Raw genomic sequence first — 20,915 nt, 5'->3', positions numbered from 1 at the left:
CACTTTGTATTTATTTTAAACAATGACAATTAAAAAGCCTGTTGTTCCTTGATTGTCACTTCAGTTTTTAATGTCACTCAATGATCTCAAACATAAGGTCATGTTTGACACAATGTCTGCGTTTGATCATAAAGAAATTTATAAAAGTAAATGTATTTAATGATAGAAAAGGTCTTAGTTTTCTCTATTTTATATATATATATATATATATGCGCCAAAGCTCTATAAATAAATACAGCTTTCAATGTTTATACACTTTTTGGCTGAGTATTTTCATTTGCAAACTAGTTCTTGATGTTCTCCAAAACACACTGTTTTATGAATCCATTCTGGAAACACCTTCATATTTACAGATTTTTTTTTTTTTTCCAATAGGAAAAGAAGAAAAATGTAGGAAAATCCCTTCCGTGCAATCATACATTTTAAAAAATGCATTCCACTGCATAAAGAATCTACCAAAAAAGGTAACTTTCAGAATGCCAGTTCAATTTCAGGCAACCAATGATTGAATCCTTTCAGTTCATGATTTCTGGGTTTCGTAGTAACTCTCCAGCTCAGCGAAGATGTCATTGGGGTTTTTGCAGCTCAGGTTGCAGAAACAGGCTTGCACCCACATCATCTTCCAGGTAAATCCCATCCCATTGGGACACTCAAATTCTACGTCGATGGTTTTGGACTTGTACGGCATGCAGCACCGCTCATCTGTGCAAACGCCACAGTACTTGGGTCTGTACGGCTTCTTGCTGATGCATCCAGAGATGGTGAAGTTTGAGGGCTGTTCTTCCCTGTAGATGTTCATACACTTCTTTCCTGGCTGAAGAAGTTAAAGATGCAGAGTATATTGACTAATCTTTTTAAAATTTCCTTGCTTTATATTGGGTGAGAGTACTCAAAACGTCAGCGTTACATCTGCATATACCTTGATATGTTTGGTGATGTCGACCTCACAGGGCCGCAGATTACAGAGGCGAGACTCTTTGACCATCTCACATTGATCATTGTCATTGGAGATCCTCAAGGACACGCCTCGGCCACATGTCTTTGAACAGGGGCTCCATGAGGTTGTCTGCGAAATGCAGTTCTTATGCCACTTCCTGGACTCAGCTGGAAAAACTAGATTAAAATGAAGTAAGAACATGCATTTCTACAAATGACCAAAAATTTGACACATTTGTACCAACAACTTAGTTAAAATTTAAAAAAAAAAATCTGGACTATGACTATGAACTATGCTACAATGAACTGAACGCTTTACAGCAGATAAATTCACTAAATTCATTTAAAGGGGTCATATTGTACAAAGTCTATTTTGGTACTGTATAACTGATGGTGGCAACCTGTTAAATGGCCTGAGTTAAGTCTTGGAGCATGCACTGATGCTGCGCTTTGCTGCATCTACGACACCCTGGTCCATTCCCACCTCTCTAAAATAACCATCTATCTGTCACAGCCAGGAGAAATGTAGACATCCCCTTGGTCTTCTCCTGCTACTGGGGTCCTCATTATGCAAAGAAACGGGCCCCATGGCCAAACTCTTGTAGCTGACACTCCCTCATAATGCAACTTGTACTCCTCATCCTAGTGTCTCTTAGTAACCGCTCATTTGATACAAAGTCATTCCAACGGTACTCTATTCAAAGGATCTTTGGGTATCAAAGACATCCAGTCATTGCCTTATGTCACTGGATGGTATCCAACCGTATAGCAAGAGAGACAGAAACAGAACCCTAAAGACTTGGGCCTTTGTTCACCTCCAGATATCTGGATGGCCAAACACCTCTGTGCAGTGACTTTATGACTCAAACAGCTTTTCCAAAGTGCCTCTCAATCTCAGAGTCCAAGGACCCAGAGACATGTATGTCACTCTCGAAGTAAGTGAAGGTCTCCACAAATTCAACTCTTTCCCCACATACAGGTACACTTCTGATGGCTGCGTCCAGGAATCTGCAATCTGCCATCCCTTCAGGACCTCTACACCTCCAGTGTATAATTATTTATTAGACAAATGCTGCAAAGCCAATCGTGTATCAATGGAAAATGCATTATCTTATTTGTGGTATACTATACGATACTATATAATATACTATATACTTATTTGTGGTATAAAGACAACTGCATTTAAAACTATTTAAATATAAAGTTAACTGGATGAAAAAGAAATAACTGAATAGAAAGCTAAGCTATCCGGCTTAGAAGTCACAATACCTTAGAGAAAGACAAAGCTATACCTTTAAAGCTAGCTAAATCTCAAGCTGTCTGACAATTAGGCCTAGCGAACATACTTTGAAGCTACACTGAGGCTAAAACGTAATGAAAAAGTGTACATAGCTTAGGTGTCATATAGCAGCTTCTGTTAGCGCTAATGGAAAATGCTGCCATAACTATCTGAAACTACCTAAATTTAAAATGAACTAAACTAAGGTACGGAAACAGAATAAATACAAATAAAACCTAAATGAATCAAGGCACTGCGTGAACAGAGTGCACACAAAGTAAACACATAAAAGTAATGGAACATAACGAAAATGAATTAAATCTAAAGCTAACTGCCTGCTGTACAAAAAAAAAATTGGTTTTAAAGCACCTTGTGATAAATTATTTTAAATAGAGGCCCTTAAAACTGTAGGAAATTTTTAATATCCTACATCTCAGTCTGCTCCAACACATTTGAGCCACATGACCTTCACAAACCTTGGTTCCTGCAGTTTTTATGGGAATGGTAACACTACATGCTACCGCGCTATTGCTGTTATTAATCTAACGCTTACATTTGTATTTGCCTTGGCATTTGGAGCCCTTTTGCATCTTTACACTTCACAAAAAGATCATTCAAAATCTGCCCACGGCTCATTGAACCACAGGACTGGAACTGGACATGACCCAAAAACGGTGCGAGGGCTTCCACAGGAAGGGATTGGCCTGTCTCTGTGTGAGCACACACCCAAACCTCATCATCCTCCTGGACTGCAAACTATCAACTTGTTCACTGCCAATTTTAAACACAGCTGTAGCTGTTTTGTTTCTCTAATCTCAACATGACTATTGGCAAACAAGGAGCCGTTTCTTTAAGCATTTACTATTACAAATAATCATGGTATGGGTGTGGTAGTTTGGTTCACGAATTAAGCTTAGTAGTAAGCGTGGCCAGAGAATTTTAATACGTAGACCATCATATTTAGTAATTTAGATAAAGCTAGTACCCACATACAGTGGGTAGTAGCAGTGTTGGTTCTACTGTACCAGGTGTGATTAGGATTTGGGGAAGGGGCTTTGATTATAAAATTCTCCTTGTTGGTATGCAGTTGAGAGAATTTTAAAACATGAAAACTAGAAAGTTCTTTTGGCATCCCACTCGGCAGATCCGATATGACTGCATGCTGATATGGCACAGGTTTTACACCGGATGCCCTTCCTGACGCAACAGCACATTACATGGAGAACATGCAGAGGTAGTCTTGAACCAGGAACCATCTCTACAAATAAGCACACTAACTGCTTGGCCACCATTCTGCCCCTAGAACACCAAAACTGGTAGATGGAAATAAAGTTAACCAACCTGTGTTCCAAAAATGAAAACAATCTGCGATATTTGTGAAATACTTTGCCATATATCATATGGCATTTCATAAATGTTAAACAGCAGATGATGCTAATATGGTGCCACCTGGTGAATGAGGCCGAAAAAAGCAGTCATGCAAAGTCACTCAGAACTGTTTGACCATTTTCATTATACTGTACAAAGACACACGTGGTTTGCTGGCTGTAATTTCCAAGTGCGAGTGAAGTACACAGCCCATAGGCATCACACTGAGGGTGCAGGTTTTCTTTGTAGCCACCAACTCCACCAGGTGATTTTACTGACTAACATCACTTTGAGCAAATGGGATGAGTTCATCAATGAAATCACCTAGTGGAGTTGGTGGTTACAAAGAAAACCTGCCCCCTCTTGGCCCTTTCTGGAATCAGTTTGAAGCCTATGGCATACACCATATATACAGACAAATTTTGCTTCCAGTTTGTCCTGCCGGTTGATCACGAAAATTAAGTTGCATGTCTTCCGTGCGGTTTGTGAATCCAAATTATTCCCACACTAAACATGGATTGTATCGGAATTTTACTCTTCCGCAAAACCTCTGGAAGTATGCAAAATCATGGCAAGGTTATTAGGTAGTTGAGATAGGTTTAGAGCCTCATTCTGACATGAGAAGCACACATCATTCTTGGAGAAATTGCGGTCAGTTTTGGTCATAAAAATTCTGACATTACCCCATTTTTGCAAACTGTGCAGAACACATAAACGGCTTTTGTTTCCAGTTCCTGCTTCTGACTAACCACAAAATTTGAGTTGCACAGTCTACAGATTTTTTTTTTTTTTTACAAGTGAACAAATATAGTATACACATTACACAAGAGCATGTTCTTGCAGCTCCAGCTTTCCGCATATTATTGCATGTATTTATGACTAGATTGATGCATATATTTGCAGACTGATGTTAGAGAAGTCATTTTTCTTCCGAACATGATAACTCATGAACACACAGTAGTCACTTCATTCTTAAACCATTAGTATTTTGGTAGATGAGCTGTTTATAGTTTTGGGCTGTATGGTATGAAGTTCAAGTATGCTTCATGCCAGAGACTTTTTATCAACAATGTGTGCCCATTTGGGTGTCACAAATATATCAACGAAAACAATAATCTCCACTGGAAAGGTAAGTAGGGTGCTGATATGTAAACACTATTTTCTTTTCTTTTTAATATCCAAGGTGTTCTACCCTCTACTGCATGTCGAAGGGTCGTCCTGCGTCCTTTTTTGGGCTCATCGCAGATCCATTGCTCACAGCATTGACCTCGGACTTTGACTCGACGTGGAGTTTGGCACCAGACTCGGGGCGGCTGGGACTCTGTGCACAGCGCCACGCAGCCGATGGCGCCGTCCACACACACGCACTGGTATTTACAGCTGGGCTTGAAGCTCTGGCCGTTAAGGTAGATCACACCATTGTGCTCACAGCCGGTTCCCACCATGTCTGACAGAGAGGAACAACAAGCTGCCTTACATTAACGAAAGAGCACGGCACACTGTAAACACTTGAAGAAACTACATTTTCTAGATTGCACTTCCTTGCTGTGTTTGTGTTGTCAGGTTTGCTTAGTGACACTTACATGCGCACACTCCTTTTTCGTACCTAGGCATGTCCGAACTGTAGTCACAGTAAAGTCCCTTGTGGTAGTCGCATACGTCTGCTTCATTACAGATCTCGCCCACCTGCTGGGCGCAGCTCTTGCAGCAGTCACAGCCGTCCATGAGGAGGCTCACGCCCGGGGGACAAACAGGGGTGACTTCGGGACACTCACATGGCCATTTACAGTACCGTGTCCGGTTATACGGGTCCACATCTGTGGGTGTGAAGGATGTGGTGGCCGGCATGGCAGTGGAATTCTGGGAGAAGGCCTACCCAGAGAAGGATGTCCAAATTAAAGATTATTAACAGGCAAAAAAACAGTTCAACAATTTATGTAAAGAATCTGAGCAAATATGATGTGAGACACACACACACACACACACACACACATATATATATACAGTGAGGAAAATAAGTATTTGGACACCCTGCGATTTTGCAAGTTCTCCCACTTAGAAATCAGGGGTCTGAAATCCGGAAATCACAATGTATGATTTTTAAAATAATTTATTTGTATGTTACTGCTGCAAATAAATATTTCAACACCTGTGAAAATCAATGTTAATATTTGGTACAGTAGCCTTTGTTTGCAATTACTGAGGTCAAATGTTTCCTGTAGTTCTTGACCAAGTTTTCACACACTGCAGCAGGGATCTCCAAATTGTTCAGGTTTGGAGTTTCAGCTCCTTCCAAAAATTTTTTATTGAGTTCAGGTCTGGAGACTGGCCAGGCCACTCCAGGACCTCGAAATGCTTCTTACTGAGCCCCTCCTTAGTTGCCCTGGCTGTGTGTTTGGGGCCATTGTCATGCTGGAAGACCCAGCCATGACCCATCTTCAATGCTCTTACTGAGCGAAGGAGGTTGTTTGCCAAAATCTCGCAATACATGACCCCATCCATCCTCCCTTCAATACGGTGCAGTCATCCTGTCCCCTTTGCAGAAGAGCACCCCCAAAGTATGCTGTTTCCACCCCCATGCTTCACAGTTGGGATGGTTTTCTTGGGGTTGTTCTCATCCTCTAAACATGGTAAGTGGAGTTGATTCCAAAAAGCTCTATTTTGGTCTCAACTGACCACATGAGCTTCTCCCATGCCTCCTCTGGATCATCCACATGGTCACTGGTGAACTTGGTCAAATGGGCCTGGACATGTGCTGACTTGAGCAGGGGGACCTTGCTCCCCTGCAGGATTTTAAACCACGACAGCATCATGTGTTACTAATGTAATCTTTGTGACTGTGGTCCCAGCTCTCTTCAGGTCACTAACCAGGTCCTCCAGTGTAGTTCTGAGCTTTCTCAGAATCATCCTTACCCCACAAAGTGAGATCTTGCATGGAATCCCAGACTGCGGGAGATTGACAGTCATCTTGTGTTTCTTCCACTTTCTAATAAATAATCATAACAGTTGTCTTCTACCAAGCTGCTTGCCTGTTGTCCTGTAGTCCATCCCAGCCTTGTGCAGGTCTACAGTTTTACCCTGGTGTCCTTAGACAGCTCTTTGGTCTTGGCTATGGTGGACAGGTTGGAGTGTGATTGATTGAGTGTGTGAACAGGTGTCTTTTATACAGGTAACAAGTTCAAACAGGTGCAATTAATACAGGTAAAGAGTGCAGAATAAGAGGGCTTCTTAAAGAAAAATTAACAGGTCTGTGTGAGGCCCGATACTCATCCCTGGATACCACAGGATGAGGGGTGCCAGTGCCATTGCAGGTGTCTTCCATGTCCAAAGTCAGGTCAGGTTTGGAAACATGCTGCTGCAGCATGGTGCCACATCCACCACACCACAGAAATGCTTTGGGACCTGGATGGGAACTGCCCAGGCAGACAACTGGACCATCCCCTCTCGAAAGTAACCTTCTATCTCCGACAGCCAGATAAAACACGGGTGTCCCACCGGGCAGTTCTCCAGCTGCTGGTGTCCTCAACACCAAGGCACCCATGTGCTGAATTGTGCCCAGAGAAATGCACCACGTGGCCAAAATATCGTAATTGACATTCCCTCAATATAAGTGATACTCATCATCTGAGACTCCCTAAGTAATTGTTCATTTGACAAGTCCTTTCATTGATGCCCAAGGATCTTCTGAAGAAATGCAATGAAGGGAGACCTAGTGCCCTATCCAAGGCTGGTACCCATTTCTGGCTTGGTGGACTGAGAAGATGCAGGAAAAGTGTGTTGTCCAAGACACTTCTCAAGTAACTTTAATTGAAACTGAACCCTGGTTTTTGGTTGCCAGTCCAGCTGGTCTGTCACAAATCTAATTTTTTTTTTTCATGTGACCTATGATAGGCTAAATGTCTTCATACAACACATAGTTGCTTCTGATAGATTAAAAAATAAACAGTCCCAAGACTGTTAAGGATCTAAAACATGGACATGTATCCTGTAAATTGTAGTGAGTGACTAAACACATAAATGAATGGCTTCATCCTCTCTGCTTTATGTCTCTTGTCTAAAAGGAAATATAACAAGGATAAAACCGATTAATATCTGCTAAAATCTGATGCACCAGATCGATTGAAAAACCAACTTAAATTTGCTTATGTAATGGCATAGGCCTGCTGAACCTGCTGAACACTGCCACCTGCTGCACGCTGAGTGGTTGCTGGATGGATGATGGAAATTAGGAGCAGGTGTGGTTGTCAGTGAGAGACCAAGAGACAGGCCGTTAATGAAAAAAGCACAAAATCAGAGGGAAAAACCATTAATTTCTAATTGTTTCACAGCGGGTACATTCTAATACTCAAATAACAGTCACAAATTCATGCAACCTTCCAGAAAGAATTTTATATGAATAGAGCACACACTTCTTTCTAATTTCTCCCTAAAAGTACGTTTGTCTTGAATTTATATGTAGCTTGAAATTAGCTTGTTTATGCCATTTCCAAAGCCTAGGTCTATTAGATGCCAATGCTGTACTGAAAGAATGAATGAATAAATGAATGAATGAATGAGTCCATAACTTTCACTTTGTTGAAGTGAGAACTCAAAAATAACAAAAGCTGTCATCTTGAAACTCACCTAATTAAAAGGAACCTACTGTGGACCATCTGTCACATCTGATAAAGAGATCAATTGAAAAAGCTACTTTGGTTTGCCTGTGTAATATCCCATAGACGTGTCTGCCACCTGCTGGATGGTTAGTGAATGGTGGCTTGATGATGGATTAGATGCAAGTGTGCCCGTTAAGGTTAGGGTTGGAGTTAAGGTTATGGTTCACTCACTGCATTTTAAGACAGTACATGCCCAGGGGTTTCCAAATACTGGGGGGAAAATGATTTTAATAGGGTCAAAGGTCAAAATATTGTCATGAAAATGTTCGTTTAGCTCAAATAAATAAGATCTCTAAGAAGAATGACTGAAATATGCCAAGGAATGAGTTCATTATGCTCAAAGGATAAAAAAGGCATTTGTAGTCATTTTTTTAAAAAGATTTTTTAAGTTTTTTTAATATGAGCTGGAACAAATTTGTGGTCTCTGAGTAGTTTAAGCACATGATCTGCTTTGTAGCCTCAGTGGTTACTGAGATCTGAGTTTGAGGTTCGTTTAGTTGTTTTTGGGTATTACCGTAATAACAATTCACTTTATGGGAAAAGGTTCCATTAGAACCAATTGAAACTTGTACGGTGCAAACTGGTTCTGGATATGCAAGTATGATTTAACAACTGCAAGCAGCAACAACAACAACAACAAAAAAGAAAAAAGCAAAAACTTTTAAATTCGTATTTCAGTTATGTGGGTTATGCAATAGATTTTCTAGCGGCCGGACTTGTTACTTCTGCAGATTTGGGATTTTATCTGAGAGTCTTTGTCATAATATAATTTGAGCTATATTTGTCTGATTGTTCTGTCCTCCCAGGTTCCAAGGCTGATTTCTACTAAGCTTGCCATGTGGATGAAGTCTGGCCCTAGAATTGACCCTAAGTGGTTTGTTTTGCTTAAGGTCAGTGCCATTGAGTTTAAAGGTTTGATTTTTCACTCCGATCTACATCAAATTCCTGACACATATCAATTATTGGGGTCAACATCATTGGGGGTCAATGATCCAATAGGTGGGTTCTGGAGTTAGTCAGGCAGGTGAAATTTACTAAATATCAGCTCAAAATTTGTGTTTTCCAGTCTGATGTCCCTCACATCTGGCAAACATATGGACAGTGTTGCCAGTTACTTTGAAAAAGTATCCAATTACTGACTTCTCCTTGAAAAAGTAACAGTTACTTTACTGATTACTCAATTTTAAAAGTAGCTAAGATAGATTACTAGTTACTCTATCAGTTGCTTTCAGCAACAACCCCCCTGCCACCTGAACATGAAAATGATAACCAGTTTTGCCAGTACTAACTTTTTTGGAAGTACATTTTTAACAGTAACATAAAGTAAACAATGTATGTCCTTTCATTTTAAGTTGAACTTAAATACTATTTCCTGAAAAAAGTTTTTGTAAAACATGAAATAAAGTCAGTCTTTGTTGACATCAATGAACATAAATTACATAAACTGTTGACAGCACTGTAACGGTGATACTTACATTTTATAATCTACATTGTTTATAAACATAACTAAATTCTTTCTACCATTTTTCTAACATTTTAATTCTTTCTAAACATTTTAGTTGTTGAAATTATTATTATTATTGTTGTTGTTCTTGTTATAAGTAGTAGCAGAAGTAGTAAGAAAAAAATGTCTTCAAAGGTGGACCTTTAATCTAGGGGTGTTGTGCTATCTGAACAGGAAGAATGGATAACGTGTATTTATGCAGAATGCACGATCAGATCTATGTTTTTACATCATGTCGTTCTCAGATAGAGACTTTAGGCGCATTTGGGTGGAAAAAGAGCGTTAGTACTTGTTGTTAACATGGCAGGTCTTCAGCTGTTGTTTAGCAAAGACACACAAAGCAGCACATAGTTTTAAAGGAAAATAAAGCGTAAAAATGTCTTAGTTAAGCTCAGTGCAGGTGTGCTGCCATCACTTGAGAGAAGACAACTCTTTTTTCAACTCGGAGCTGCTGCACAAAACAGCAGATGAACAGCTCGCAGCATCAAATGCAAAGTCTGTGAAGTGGGCAGTTCAACTGAACCCTGGACCTCCCCCTACCCAAGGGCCAGTTTTAATACTGCCATCGAGCCACACTATCTCTGCAATCGTCCAGTCAATTGTGATCAATATATTGGGCATCCCTGATTTATACTGTATAAAAATACAAAAATAATAGTAACGCACAGTGACTTGGAGAAATAACTTTAATCTGATTACTGATTTAGGAATATTAACACGTTAGATTACTCGTTACTGAAAAAAGCGGTCAGATTAGACCGGTATCCTTGCATATGGAGTTGGAATCTGGAATAGCCTAGCAAGGCCAAATTTGCCAAATTAGAGGTCAAGGTCATGTGGGTCTGTCTGCTAATTGTTTACTTATTCCAGGTTCTTTCGCTCATTTCTACCAAACTTGGCATGTCAGTGAAGGTTGACCCCAAAATTACCCTTAAAGAATTCATTTTTATCAAAGGTCAAGGACAAGGAGCTTGATTTTCAACCCAAAATGTTCCAAATGGGTCACACACCTCCATGGATTTCAGGATTACATTGGCAAGATCGGACAGAGGTCTATTGTTTGGGGGGGATGTTAAGGTGAGGTCACATGTCAAGCTCAATTACACGATTACCTAATCAGTAAAATACATAGAAAATACTGCAGTAAAAATGGACTGTAAACACTTTTGAGGTCAGTTTGTGCACTCATTTATTCATTCATTTCAGCAGGACACTTGTTTAGATTAAACAGAAAATCATACATTTGTATGTGTAGTATTTTCCATATGCTTATAAATCATAACTGCGTCTGTCTTGCTTAGAAAAGCAGACCACAGTTTATGACTGATTAAAGACGCGCTTATTCCGCACTTAACTGCAAGAAAACATGCTTAATCATCTGGTAACTTATTATTTCCTGAAAGCTTCTTCATGGTGCTTTGATAAAATTATGAATAACGGTGAATGAATATGTGCGGCTTCACAAACTAATGCAGATAAATGAGTCTTAATGTCAGCCACAAACCTGGTTCCTCAGAAGTTTTAATTTAGCCCACAGCTCTCCGACTAATTGTGCAATAAAACAAATAGCACAGAACCTGTCCTCTGCTCAGCCAGAAAAAGAAAAAGAGAAACACGAGTACAGAGAGAGATGGCTGTTTCACGTGTTAACCAGACAAATGTTTCCACTTTCTCTGCAAACCACCTGTCCAAACACATTGTTCTTAAAAATTGCTGTGTTTTTTTTTATTTTGGGGTCATTTCCTATAAACTGTAGGTAGTGTGTAGTATTGGGTGATACTTTAAATTCTGTTAAGATGTTACATGAGACAATTTTGCTTCCTGGGAAATAATGAAAGGTGTCATTTCAGTGGGGTCAAAGTTCAAAACAAGAATTTTCCATGCATTTTCAGGAATAGTTTTTCATTGTCTTTCAGTAAATTTAAATTTCATTCGAAAAAGTTCTCTCGCCTCAGTGGGTGCTGAGATCTAAGTAATGTGGCTGAAATGTGTGGTTTTGGCTGTTATCATGGTAACACTTTAGCTTCTGGCAAAGTCTTTCATTGCAGCCTCCAAAATATATGACACATAAATTAAGACAGTACTAACATGTTGCCCGCGGGGATCCACGGACTCTAGATTGGGTAGTGTTTATAAAATAGGCAGCTGATGTTTTTCAAGGGTGGGAATAAATTATGCAAAGTTTCTATCATGATTTGGAATGGTGTGTGCATTCAGAATGATATCAATGTCCATTGTTCACGCTTCTTACGTAATGTCTGTGATGTCTCAAAAAATATTTGTCCTATCAACATTCCCTTTTAGCTGCATTCATCCTTGAGCCAAAATACTACATAAGCATACCAAACGGCAAATGTCAGCTCTCCCCAGTTTGTCCGTGTTCAATGGTACAATCAATCAATCAATCAATCAATCAATTTTTTTATATAGCGCCAAATCACAACAAACAGTTGCCCCAAGGCGCTTACGCACCTACGCACAGAGGCCACTTCACTTTTAATATAGATTATTTACCACCCCCTGCTGGAATGGTGTGTGAGTCCAGAATGTAATTATCAACGTCCATTGTTTACTGTTGTTAGATAATATCCGTAGTTTCTCCAAAATATTAGTCCTATCAACTTTCAGTTTTCACAGCATTCATCCTTGACCCAAAATACATAAGCATACTAAATGGAAAATGTCAGCTCTCCCCGGTTTGTCCGTGATTTAAGTTATACACACAAATGCATGCACACACGTACACATGCATAATTCATGTACACAGAGGCCACTTGGCTTTTAATATATAGATGATTTACTGCCCCCTGCTGGAATGGCATGCGAGTACAGAATTTAATTATTAAAATACACTGTTTAGTGTTGTTCCCGCGACCCTTGATTGGACTAAGCGGTTGAAGATGAGTGTGTGTGTGTTTACTGTTGTTAGCTAATCCCTAATTTTTCCATAAATATTAGTCCTATCAACTTTCAGTTTTCACAGCGTTCACCCTTGGCCAAAAATATATAAGCATACCAAATGACAAATGTCAGCTCTCCCCAGTTCCTCCGTGATCGAAACCAGATACGCACGCACGCACTAACAGAGAGGCCATTTGGCTTGTAATATATAGATTCCCAGTGCTTTCTGAGATATGCTGTAGTGTCCTTGGCAGTATACAATCAGAACACACAGCTATTTTACTTTTCAGTCGGGTTAGTTTAGTCAGGTAGGTTAGTTGGTCAGGTTGATAAGCTGGTTGTGCAGTTATGAAAACGTGAAGTTAGTCATCATGTTTGACATGGTTTTGCTTTGCAAACTAATTTGTTCATTTAAATAAAAATAAAAAATACTGCCAGGAAAGGACCAAATAGTAGAATATTAATCCCATTTGAGCAGTAAAGAAAGTTGAACTCAAACGTGAAAAAATTTCAGTGACCAGTTCATGAATGTGAGTGCCCTCTCCCTCTCATTTTTCAGACGTGTCAAAGACTAATGACCTCCATTCTTTACCTGGTTTGACTTATGAGAAACTCATCTGCCTCCGGTAAGACAAGATGGCCTTTGATCTCGATGAGTGCAGCTGCCTTCCTCAGGGAAGATATATTACGTTAGAAAGAATTCTTTTCCCAGTGATAACACATGGCAGTAGTAAAAGTGTCAAACTGAGTGACATTTTTTTTATAAATGATGAGTTTTTTTTAGCATCTGTGTTAAAATATGCGTCGAAAAACTATATTCATGAAACAGCTGAAGTGACTAAAGCACCTTTCATGGGTGCTCATAACTGAAGCACAACACATTTTTTTTTAAATATAATTTTTAAAAGTCATTTTCTATACAGCACATGGATGTGCATACACCTTTTTGTGTATATGACATAAAAAACAAAGATGTAAAAAGACGGCTTTTCTTTGGATTGGTACAAGATAACTCTGCTAAAATGAACCCAAATTAAAGTTTCTTCCTTGAAATATATATATTTTTATATTAACAACTAATACTCAACCTAATTAGAGAAACGTTACTTGCTTTTTTAATTTAAAAATGATTGATATAGCTGCTGTCACCAGTTGTAATGTGCGGCTAGCTAGCTAGCTCATGCTAATAGATAGACTGCTACAAAGGCTATTCACCGAACGACCACACGGTGGCAATAAAATCAAATAAATCACACCTCAGAGTCTCAATGTGGCAACTGGCAGCACGTCACACTGCAGGTTTAACACCTAAGACGGTGTTCACGTCATATGTATAAATAAATAAATAAGATATTTTGCAACAAGCAATCAAAAAAATGCACGGCTGCTTTGATTTATATTTTAGACATTGCTAGATGTCCCAACAGAAAGATATCTTAATGTGAGCACAATTAAAAAAAAAAAACTTTCCCACAAGAAGATAAAAAAGTAATAAAAAAAAAAAGTTGAGAATGAATGTAAATCACAAGGATTTTTTTTTTCGCAGCGAAAATAAAATCACTCCGTGGTCCAAGAATTAGTATAATTCAATAGTGTTAGAATTATGCGAGATAGTAAATACATTTTCCTTCCATAAAATAAATAAATAAATGGACTGCATTTATATAGCGCTTTTCCATCTGCATCAGACGCTCAAAGCGCTTTACAATAATGCCTCACATTCACCCCGATGTGAGGGTGCTGCCATCCAGAGTACCCACTACACACCTGGAGCAAAGGAGATTAAGGACCTTGTCCAAGGGCCCTTTGTGATTTTCGGTCAAGCTGGGATTTGAACCAAAGATCCTCTGGTCTCAAGCCCAGCGCTAAACCACTAGACCATCACCTCCCTCCAAATAAATAAATAATAAAGTGATCTTCATCCAACCTGTTGAATCCCGGCTGCTGTTAGAATCCACAACAGGATCCACCTCATCACTGGTGAAGGAGTGCAAATACATTGAATCCAGAAGCAGTCCCGGTGATTATTATTACTATGTTTTATTTGTTGCTTGTTTTCAGGCGCGCTACATCCTCGTCCCGTGCGTGTCGCCTCTGTGGACCGCTCGTTCTTGTGAGTCGGGACTCGGGATGGAGCCGTCTTAAAGAGTCCAAGCTCACGAAGCCCAGCGTTCTTCTGACAGCTCCACTTTCACCCGATCCTCCTTCTCCTCCTTATTCTCCTCCTCCTCGTCCTTCTCCTGAGAGTGACGCCGCTCGCAGGGCGTGTCTGGAATCGCCCGGAGTCACAAAATGCACATGTGCACTTTATACGCACAGATGTGCGCATAGATCCACTGTGGACTTGAGTCAAGTAACCGGGAGGAAGATCATTTTCCTCCGTCCGTATTCATAGACATGTTTGCACCAGGTCCACTTTTTCAAACACGTGGCGAGATTTTCATTAATTCGTGGGAGTGCAGGGGCGGATCTAGAGGGTGGGATGAGGGGGTTGACCCCCCCCCCGCCCCTCCAGCTGCAAACTGAGATGTGATAAAATGTGGGAATTTTTTTTATAAAAGCAAAGGCTGATTGATTCATGCAGAATCAGAAGATTTCCAGTATTGAAAATAAACATTGTGTATTAAAAATGATGACTAAAGTCCACATTTAGCATCCCAGATTGCCTGAGAATGCATAAAAAAGCTAGAAATTTTTATTTTTAGAATTTTTTTGGGGGGGGGGGGGCTATCTTAACTCCCACCCCTTTCTTCACCTAGAGTGGGGTGTGGGCAAAGACACACCCCATTAAATGTTGGTATGAATCTGGATCTCTCTCTCTCATTTCATTTCAATGGAGCTTTATTGACATGGGAAACATACGTTTCCATTGTCAAGTGTTACATAGAGCAACAAATAAAAGTAAAAATTAAGAAGTTGTACATACAGTTAACAATATTCTACAGTAAATAAATGAGTAAACAGGAGATGTGGGATTGAAATAATAGCAAAAATTGTGCTTACCAGTTTAATCTTCTGTTTTGGGTTTACACTGAAAAAAGAACCATCTTAAAAAAGCATTACAATTGGTAAAACCTAAATGAATTAATTTGTTTGAACTCAAGTCTGTAAGTTTGAGTTGAGTCTAGAGTTGATCTAATTTACAAACTTAAGTTCAAACAACTTAATTCATTCTTTTTTTTTTTTTTTTTTTTTTTTTTTTACCAATTGTAACGCTTTTTAAGTTGTCTCAACTATTCTCTTTTTTCAGTGTACGGTGGTTTATGTCCATTGCTTCTTTTTGTGTCACAGCAGCTCCCAAACCTTGCACAGTGTTGTACTTCACCCCACAGATACAGGAGTTTGTCGATGTTGGTCATTCTCTCAAAGTCTCAAAGTCTTTTTGGGTGTTTGTGATCTGTCTCTGTCTCTGTCTCAGCATTCCAAGGACCTGATTTACAAATAAACTAAGTTGTTTTATGTGGTTCTTTTTCAGTGTTGAATTTTGTGAAATGTTTTATGGTGTCTGAAGTGGGATGATGAAGGAGCAGGTAGCTGGGCTACCAATATGTTGACTTCGGTTTGAATCCTACTCATCCAAGACACTTACGTAATCTGCACAGATTGAAGAACAAGATTTTTATTTGTCATTTGTGCCTAAACCAAACAGTCCAGGTACATAGGAACTCTTGTGCAGGGCTACATTGTCCCAGTCTACAAGGCTATAAATGGGTACTGGCCTTGACGGGGGAAGTAATCCACAATGGACTGGCATCCCATCCAGCGAGAGTTGTAGACTCTCATCTGCTTGATGCTCTGGAATCTGGAGATAAGCACCAGGACCTAGGACCAGGACCTGTTCATCAGTTTATCAAAAAGTAACATGCACCCAAAGGAAAGAAAATGTGTTGGGCATAGCATCTTTGAAAGATGGAGGTATACACTCCACTGAGTGTAGGGTTTGGCATAATCTCAGTTTTCCACCACAATTTGCTGTCTGTTCCCAACCAGACAAATAAACCACTAATCGCAGCACGTAGACCTTTAAATAAATGGATAAAAAAGATCATTTATTCTTATAGGAATAATAAAAAGTACTAAAGATGCCCTGAAGGTTGCCTGTTGTACATCTGGACTTGAGTCTGGACCACAGATGTTCATTTTTAATCAGTGATGTCATTAATCTCTAATGCCTTGCTTTCTTTTTATTTAGAAAAAAATGTCAAGGCATCTCTTTGCGGTGACACATTCAGCAAGGATCCACAGGAATTCCACTTTTGCTGCTATGCCGACGTATGGAAAAAGGCTTTGGAGTGTTTGCCTTATGGGTGTTCCACTCGTGGCAGACCTCCTCCACATGTCCTCCTCCACTGCATTTCTCATAGCCAGAGTCTGCCAGCATTAATCAGAGATTGTAAAGAAAATGTGACGGAAGAGAAAACCAGCACTTTATCAAGGATGAAGGTGCTCCAGGTCTGAACCCTATTTATTTACAGCCGCTCCTGTAATCCCTGTCCGCGAGCTGTCAGCCTCCGAGGAGATCTGAGCGGACCGTCACACACCGTGAAGGCTCGATGAACAATGCACCCACTCTGTCTCTGTTTCCTCTTACTCACGCCCAATTGCTCTCACTTTCTTTATCTTTTATTTTATCTCCAAGCTGCTCTCTTTCCTCCACTTCATTTCCCTTCAGTTCAGGTTATTTGCTAGAATGAACATCATGAACTGCAGATGTGCAAGAGATCTGAGGTGATTCCAGAACAAAACCGGTAAACTGAGCCACTTAGAAGACTACACGTGTACGTGGACATGAACCAAGATGTCGATCTGCAACAGAAGCCACTTTGTTTTCCGTTCATTAAAGAATCACGTTTCAGTGTTCATTCAGGGGACTGCTGACAAACTGAACGGTTTCACAACATGATGCGATGTTAATTCCTTATTTTATTAATTTATGTTAGTTATCAAGTATTTGTTTTTGTTATCTGTTTGGAAGTGACGAACCTGGTTCTTACTGATTCAAAGTTTCAACAGAAGAGATAAGTTTCACTTCCATTATGCATGCGTAAGCATCAGATATAGGGAGAGCGTCCCTCTGTCTATGGGGAGCCACTAAGATTAGGTTTGTGAGACTAAAACCCATCATTTTAGTGTCATTTTAGTGTCTGATCATTTTAATCTGGTTCAGTGTGTAGAAGCCTTGCAGTAACAGGCTTGCAGACAGGAAGGCACTGGGGAGGTTCGTGAGGGCAGCAGAGAAGATTATTAGGGTCAGGCTCCAACCAGTGGGTGAACTGGCAGAACAGCGCTGCTTGTCCAGGGCAAGAAGAATAATCAAGGGAAACTTCACCTCCCATAACAATCTGTTTTCCCTCCAGCCCTCGGGTAGACGGTACCGTAGCCTGAGGTGGCAAAAACATGCAGATTCAGGGACAGCTTTTACCCCAACCACCATAAGACAGTTAAATACAAATCGATAGAAAGAACTGTGCAATATAGAATGTAGGATATAGAATACACTTAACATCTGGCTGCAACTTTGTCCTTGTAGCATCTTCATATAGCAATATCCCGTGTCCTTTATTTATTATTGCAGTTATGTATACACAGATACAGACATAGTTATCAATAGGCTTGACAAAAAAACCCGTCACTATCACACACCTTGGACTGGTATTCTGTGCTTTATTCTGTGTTTTTATCTGTTCGTGCACTGCATCGATATTTCATTTTGTGACAGCATCTGTGATGTTTTTTACTGAATGATCTGCTGGACGTGAGCGAGTGTTCTCTCTGCATACGACAAACTGCAATCGCCACTCAAACGGAACATCCCCTCATTAAAATCCCTTAAACTTCCACAGAAGCCTTGATGCTGAACCACGTTTTGTAACTCCTCAAACTTCAAAGTCAAGTGGAGTCGGTAATCCTCTTAAATGAGAGAATGAGTTTTACAACACCTTCAGGCGACCAGAAAACACTGAGCTAACGCTTTTTCAAACAACGTCCTTGAGAGGCACAATGCTACTGTGGGAAACCTTTTTATGAATCTCACACTCCTTTGCAACTTGTATTTTGCCTTTAAAGTCGGAAACAACAGGCTAAACTACAACCCCTGGCAAAAATTATGGAATCACCGGCCTCGGAGGATGTTCATTCAGTTGTTTAATTTTGTAGAAAAAAAGCAAGATCACACACATGACACAAAAACTAAGTCATTTCAAATGGCTTTAAGAAACACTATAAGAAATCAAGAAAAAAAGATTGTGGCAGTCAGTAACGGGTACTTTTTTAGACCAAGCAGAGGAACCAAAAATATGGAATCACTCAATTCTGAGGAAAAAAATTATGGAATCACCCTGTAAATTTTCATTCCCAAAACTAACACCTGCATCATATCAGATCTGCTCATTAGTCTGCATCTAAAAAGGAGTGATCACACCTTGGGAGAGCTGTTGCACCAAGTGGACTGACATGAATCATGGCTCCAACACGAGATATGTCATTTGAAACAAAGGAGAGGATTATCAAACTCTTAAAAGAGAGTAAATCATCACGTAATGTTGCAAAAGATGTTGGTTGTTCACAGTCAGCTGTGTCTAAACTCAGGACCAAATACAAAAAACATGGGAAGGTTGTTAAAGGCAAACATACTGGTAGACCAAGGAAGACATCAAAGCGTCAAGACAGAAAAATTAAAGCAATATGTCTCAAAAATCCAAAAATGTACAACAAAACAAATGAGGAACGAATGGGAGGAAACTGGAGTCAACGTCTATGACTGAACTGTAAGAAACCGCCTAAAGGAAATGGGATTTACATACAGAAAAGCTAAACGAAAGCCATCATTAACACCTAAACAGATAAACAAGGTTACAATGGGCTAAGGAAAAGCAATGGTGGGATTGTGGATGACTGGATGAAAGTGATATTCAGTGATGAATCTCAATCTGCATTGGGCAAGGTGATGATGCTGGAACTTTTGTTTGGTGCCGTTCCAATGAGATTTATAAAGATGATTGCCTGAAGAGAACATCTAAATTTCCACAGTCATTGATGATATGGGGCTGCATGTCAGGTAAAGGCACTGGGGAGATGGCTGTCATTACACTCATCAATAAATGCACAAGTTTACGTTGATATTTTTGGACAATTGAAGGATGTTTGGGGATGATGAAATCATTTTTCAAGATGATAATGCATCTTGCCATAGAGCAAAAACTGCAAAAACATTCCTTGCAAAAAGACACATAGGATCAATGTCATGGCATAGGGTCAATGTCATGAGCAGATCTGATTTGATGCAGGTGTTAGTTGGGGGATGGAAATTTACAGGGTGATTCCATAATTTATTCCTCAGAATTGAGTGATTCCATATTTTTTTCCTCTGCTTGGTCTAAAAAAGTAACCATTACTGACTGTCACAATCTTTTTTTCCTGATTTCTTATAGTGTTTCTTAAAGCCAGAAAGTTGCCATTTGAAATGACTTTAGTTCTGTGTCATGTCTGTGATCTGCTTTTTTTCCACAAAATTAAACAACTGAATGAACATCCTCCGAGGCCGGTGATTCCATAATTTTTGCCAGGGGTTGTAGTCAATAATTGAACCTGAGGAACCTTATGTTGGCTGCCATGTTTCATGTTTGAGGTTTGTATAAATGAGAGAAAGAGAGAGAGAGAGAGAGAAAGAGAGAGAGAGCACGGTGATCACCGTTCAGACCAGTCCAGTAATTATACATCTTTATATAGCTGTGGTCTGCTTGGCTCCACACATACAATCCTCCAGCTTCCACTTCAATTCACTGTTTTAGCACACTGAACGCAAAGTGAGGGCCTGTTGCTACACACACACACAATTTTATATATACGTATACATATATATATATATATATATATATATATATATATATATATATATATATATATATATATATATATATATATATATATATATATATATATATATATATATATATATATACACACATGCACACACACATATATATTGCTACAGAAAAACGTGATGGACAAAATATCGTAGCTGACGCTCCCTCACAAAGCAAGTGATTTGTCATCTTTGTCATCTTTTTTTGTCATCTCTGTCCTAAGTCACCACTAGTTTGACAGAAAATCATTCCAGCTGAACCCAAGGATCGTCTGAAGAGACCTGGTACCAAAGACACCCAGTCGACACCTTGGTTAACATGGTTATCACTATGGTTGGGAAGACTAGATGTAATAGTCAACTACAACTAGAAAGTACCCGAATAGCTGGCTGACTAGAAGAAAATTA

General features: G+C 39.6%; 1 protein-coding gene across 1 annotated transcript; it reads right to left on the bottom strand.

Moving 5' to 3' along the window:
* Window positions 1-53: 53 nt before the first annotated feature.
* On the bottom strand, window positions 54-14,904 carry ccn4a (cellular communication network factor 4a). Its single transcript, XM_034160193.1, has 5 exons — window positions 14,571-14,904; window positions 5,167-5,455; window positions 4,776-5,030; window positions 920-1,113; window positions 54-814 (listed from the first exon to the last, which is right to left on the bottom strand). The coding sequence occupies exons 1-5, from the start codon at window positions 14,616-14,618 to the stop codon at window positions 521-523; spliced, it is 1,080 nt and encodes a 359-aa protein (XP_034016084.1). The 5' UTR covers window positions 14,619-14,904; the 3' UTR covers window positions 54-520.
* Window positions 14,905-20,915: the final 6,011 nt, after the last annotated feature.

Source organism: Thalassophryne amazonica, chromosome 20, assembly GCF_902500255.1.
Source record: "Thalassophryne amazonica chromosome 20, fThaAma1.1, whole genome shotgun sequence".
Taxonomy (NCBI): Eukaryota; Metazoa; Chordata; class Actinopteri; order Batrachoidiformes; family Batrachoididae; genus Thalassophryne; species Thalassophryne amazonica.
This window is presented reverse-complemented; position numbering and strand designations above follow the sequence as displayed.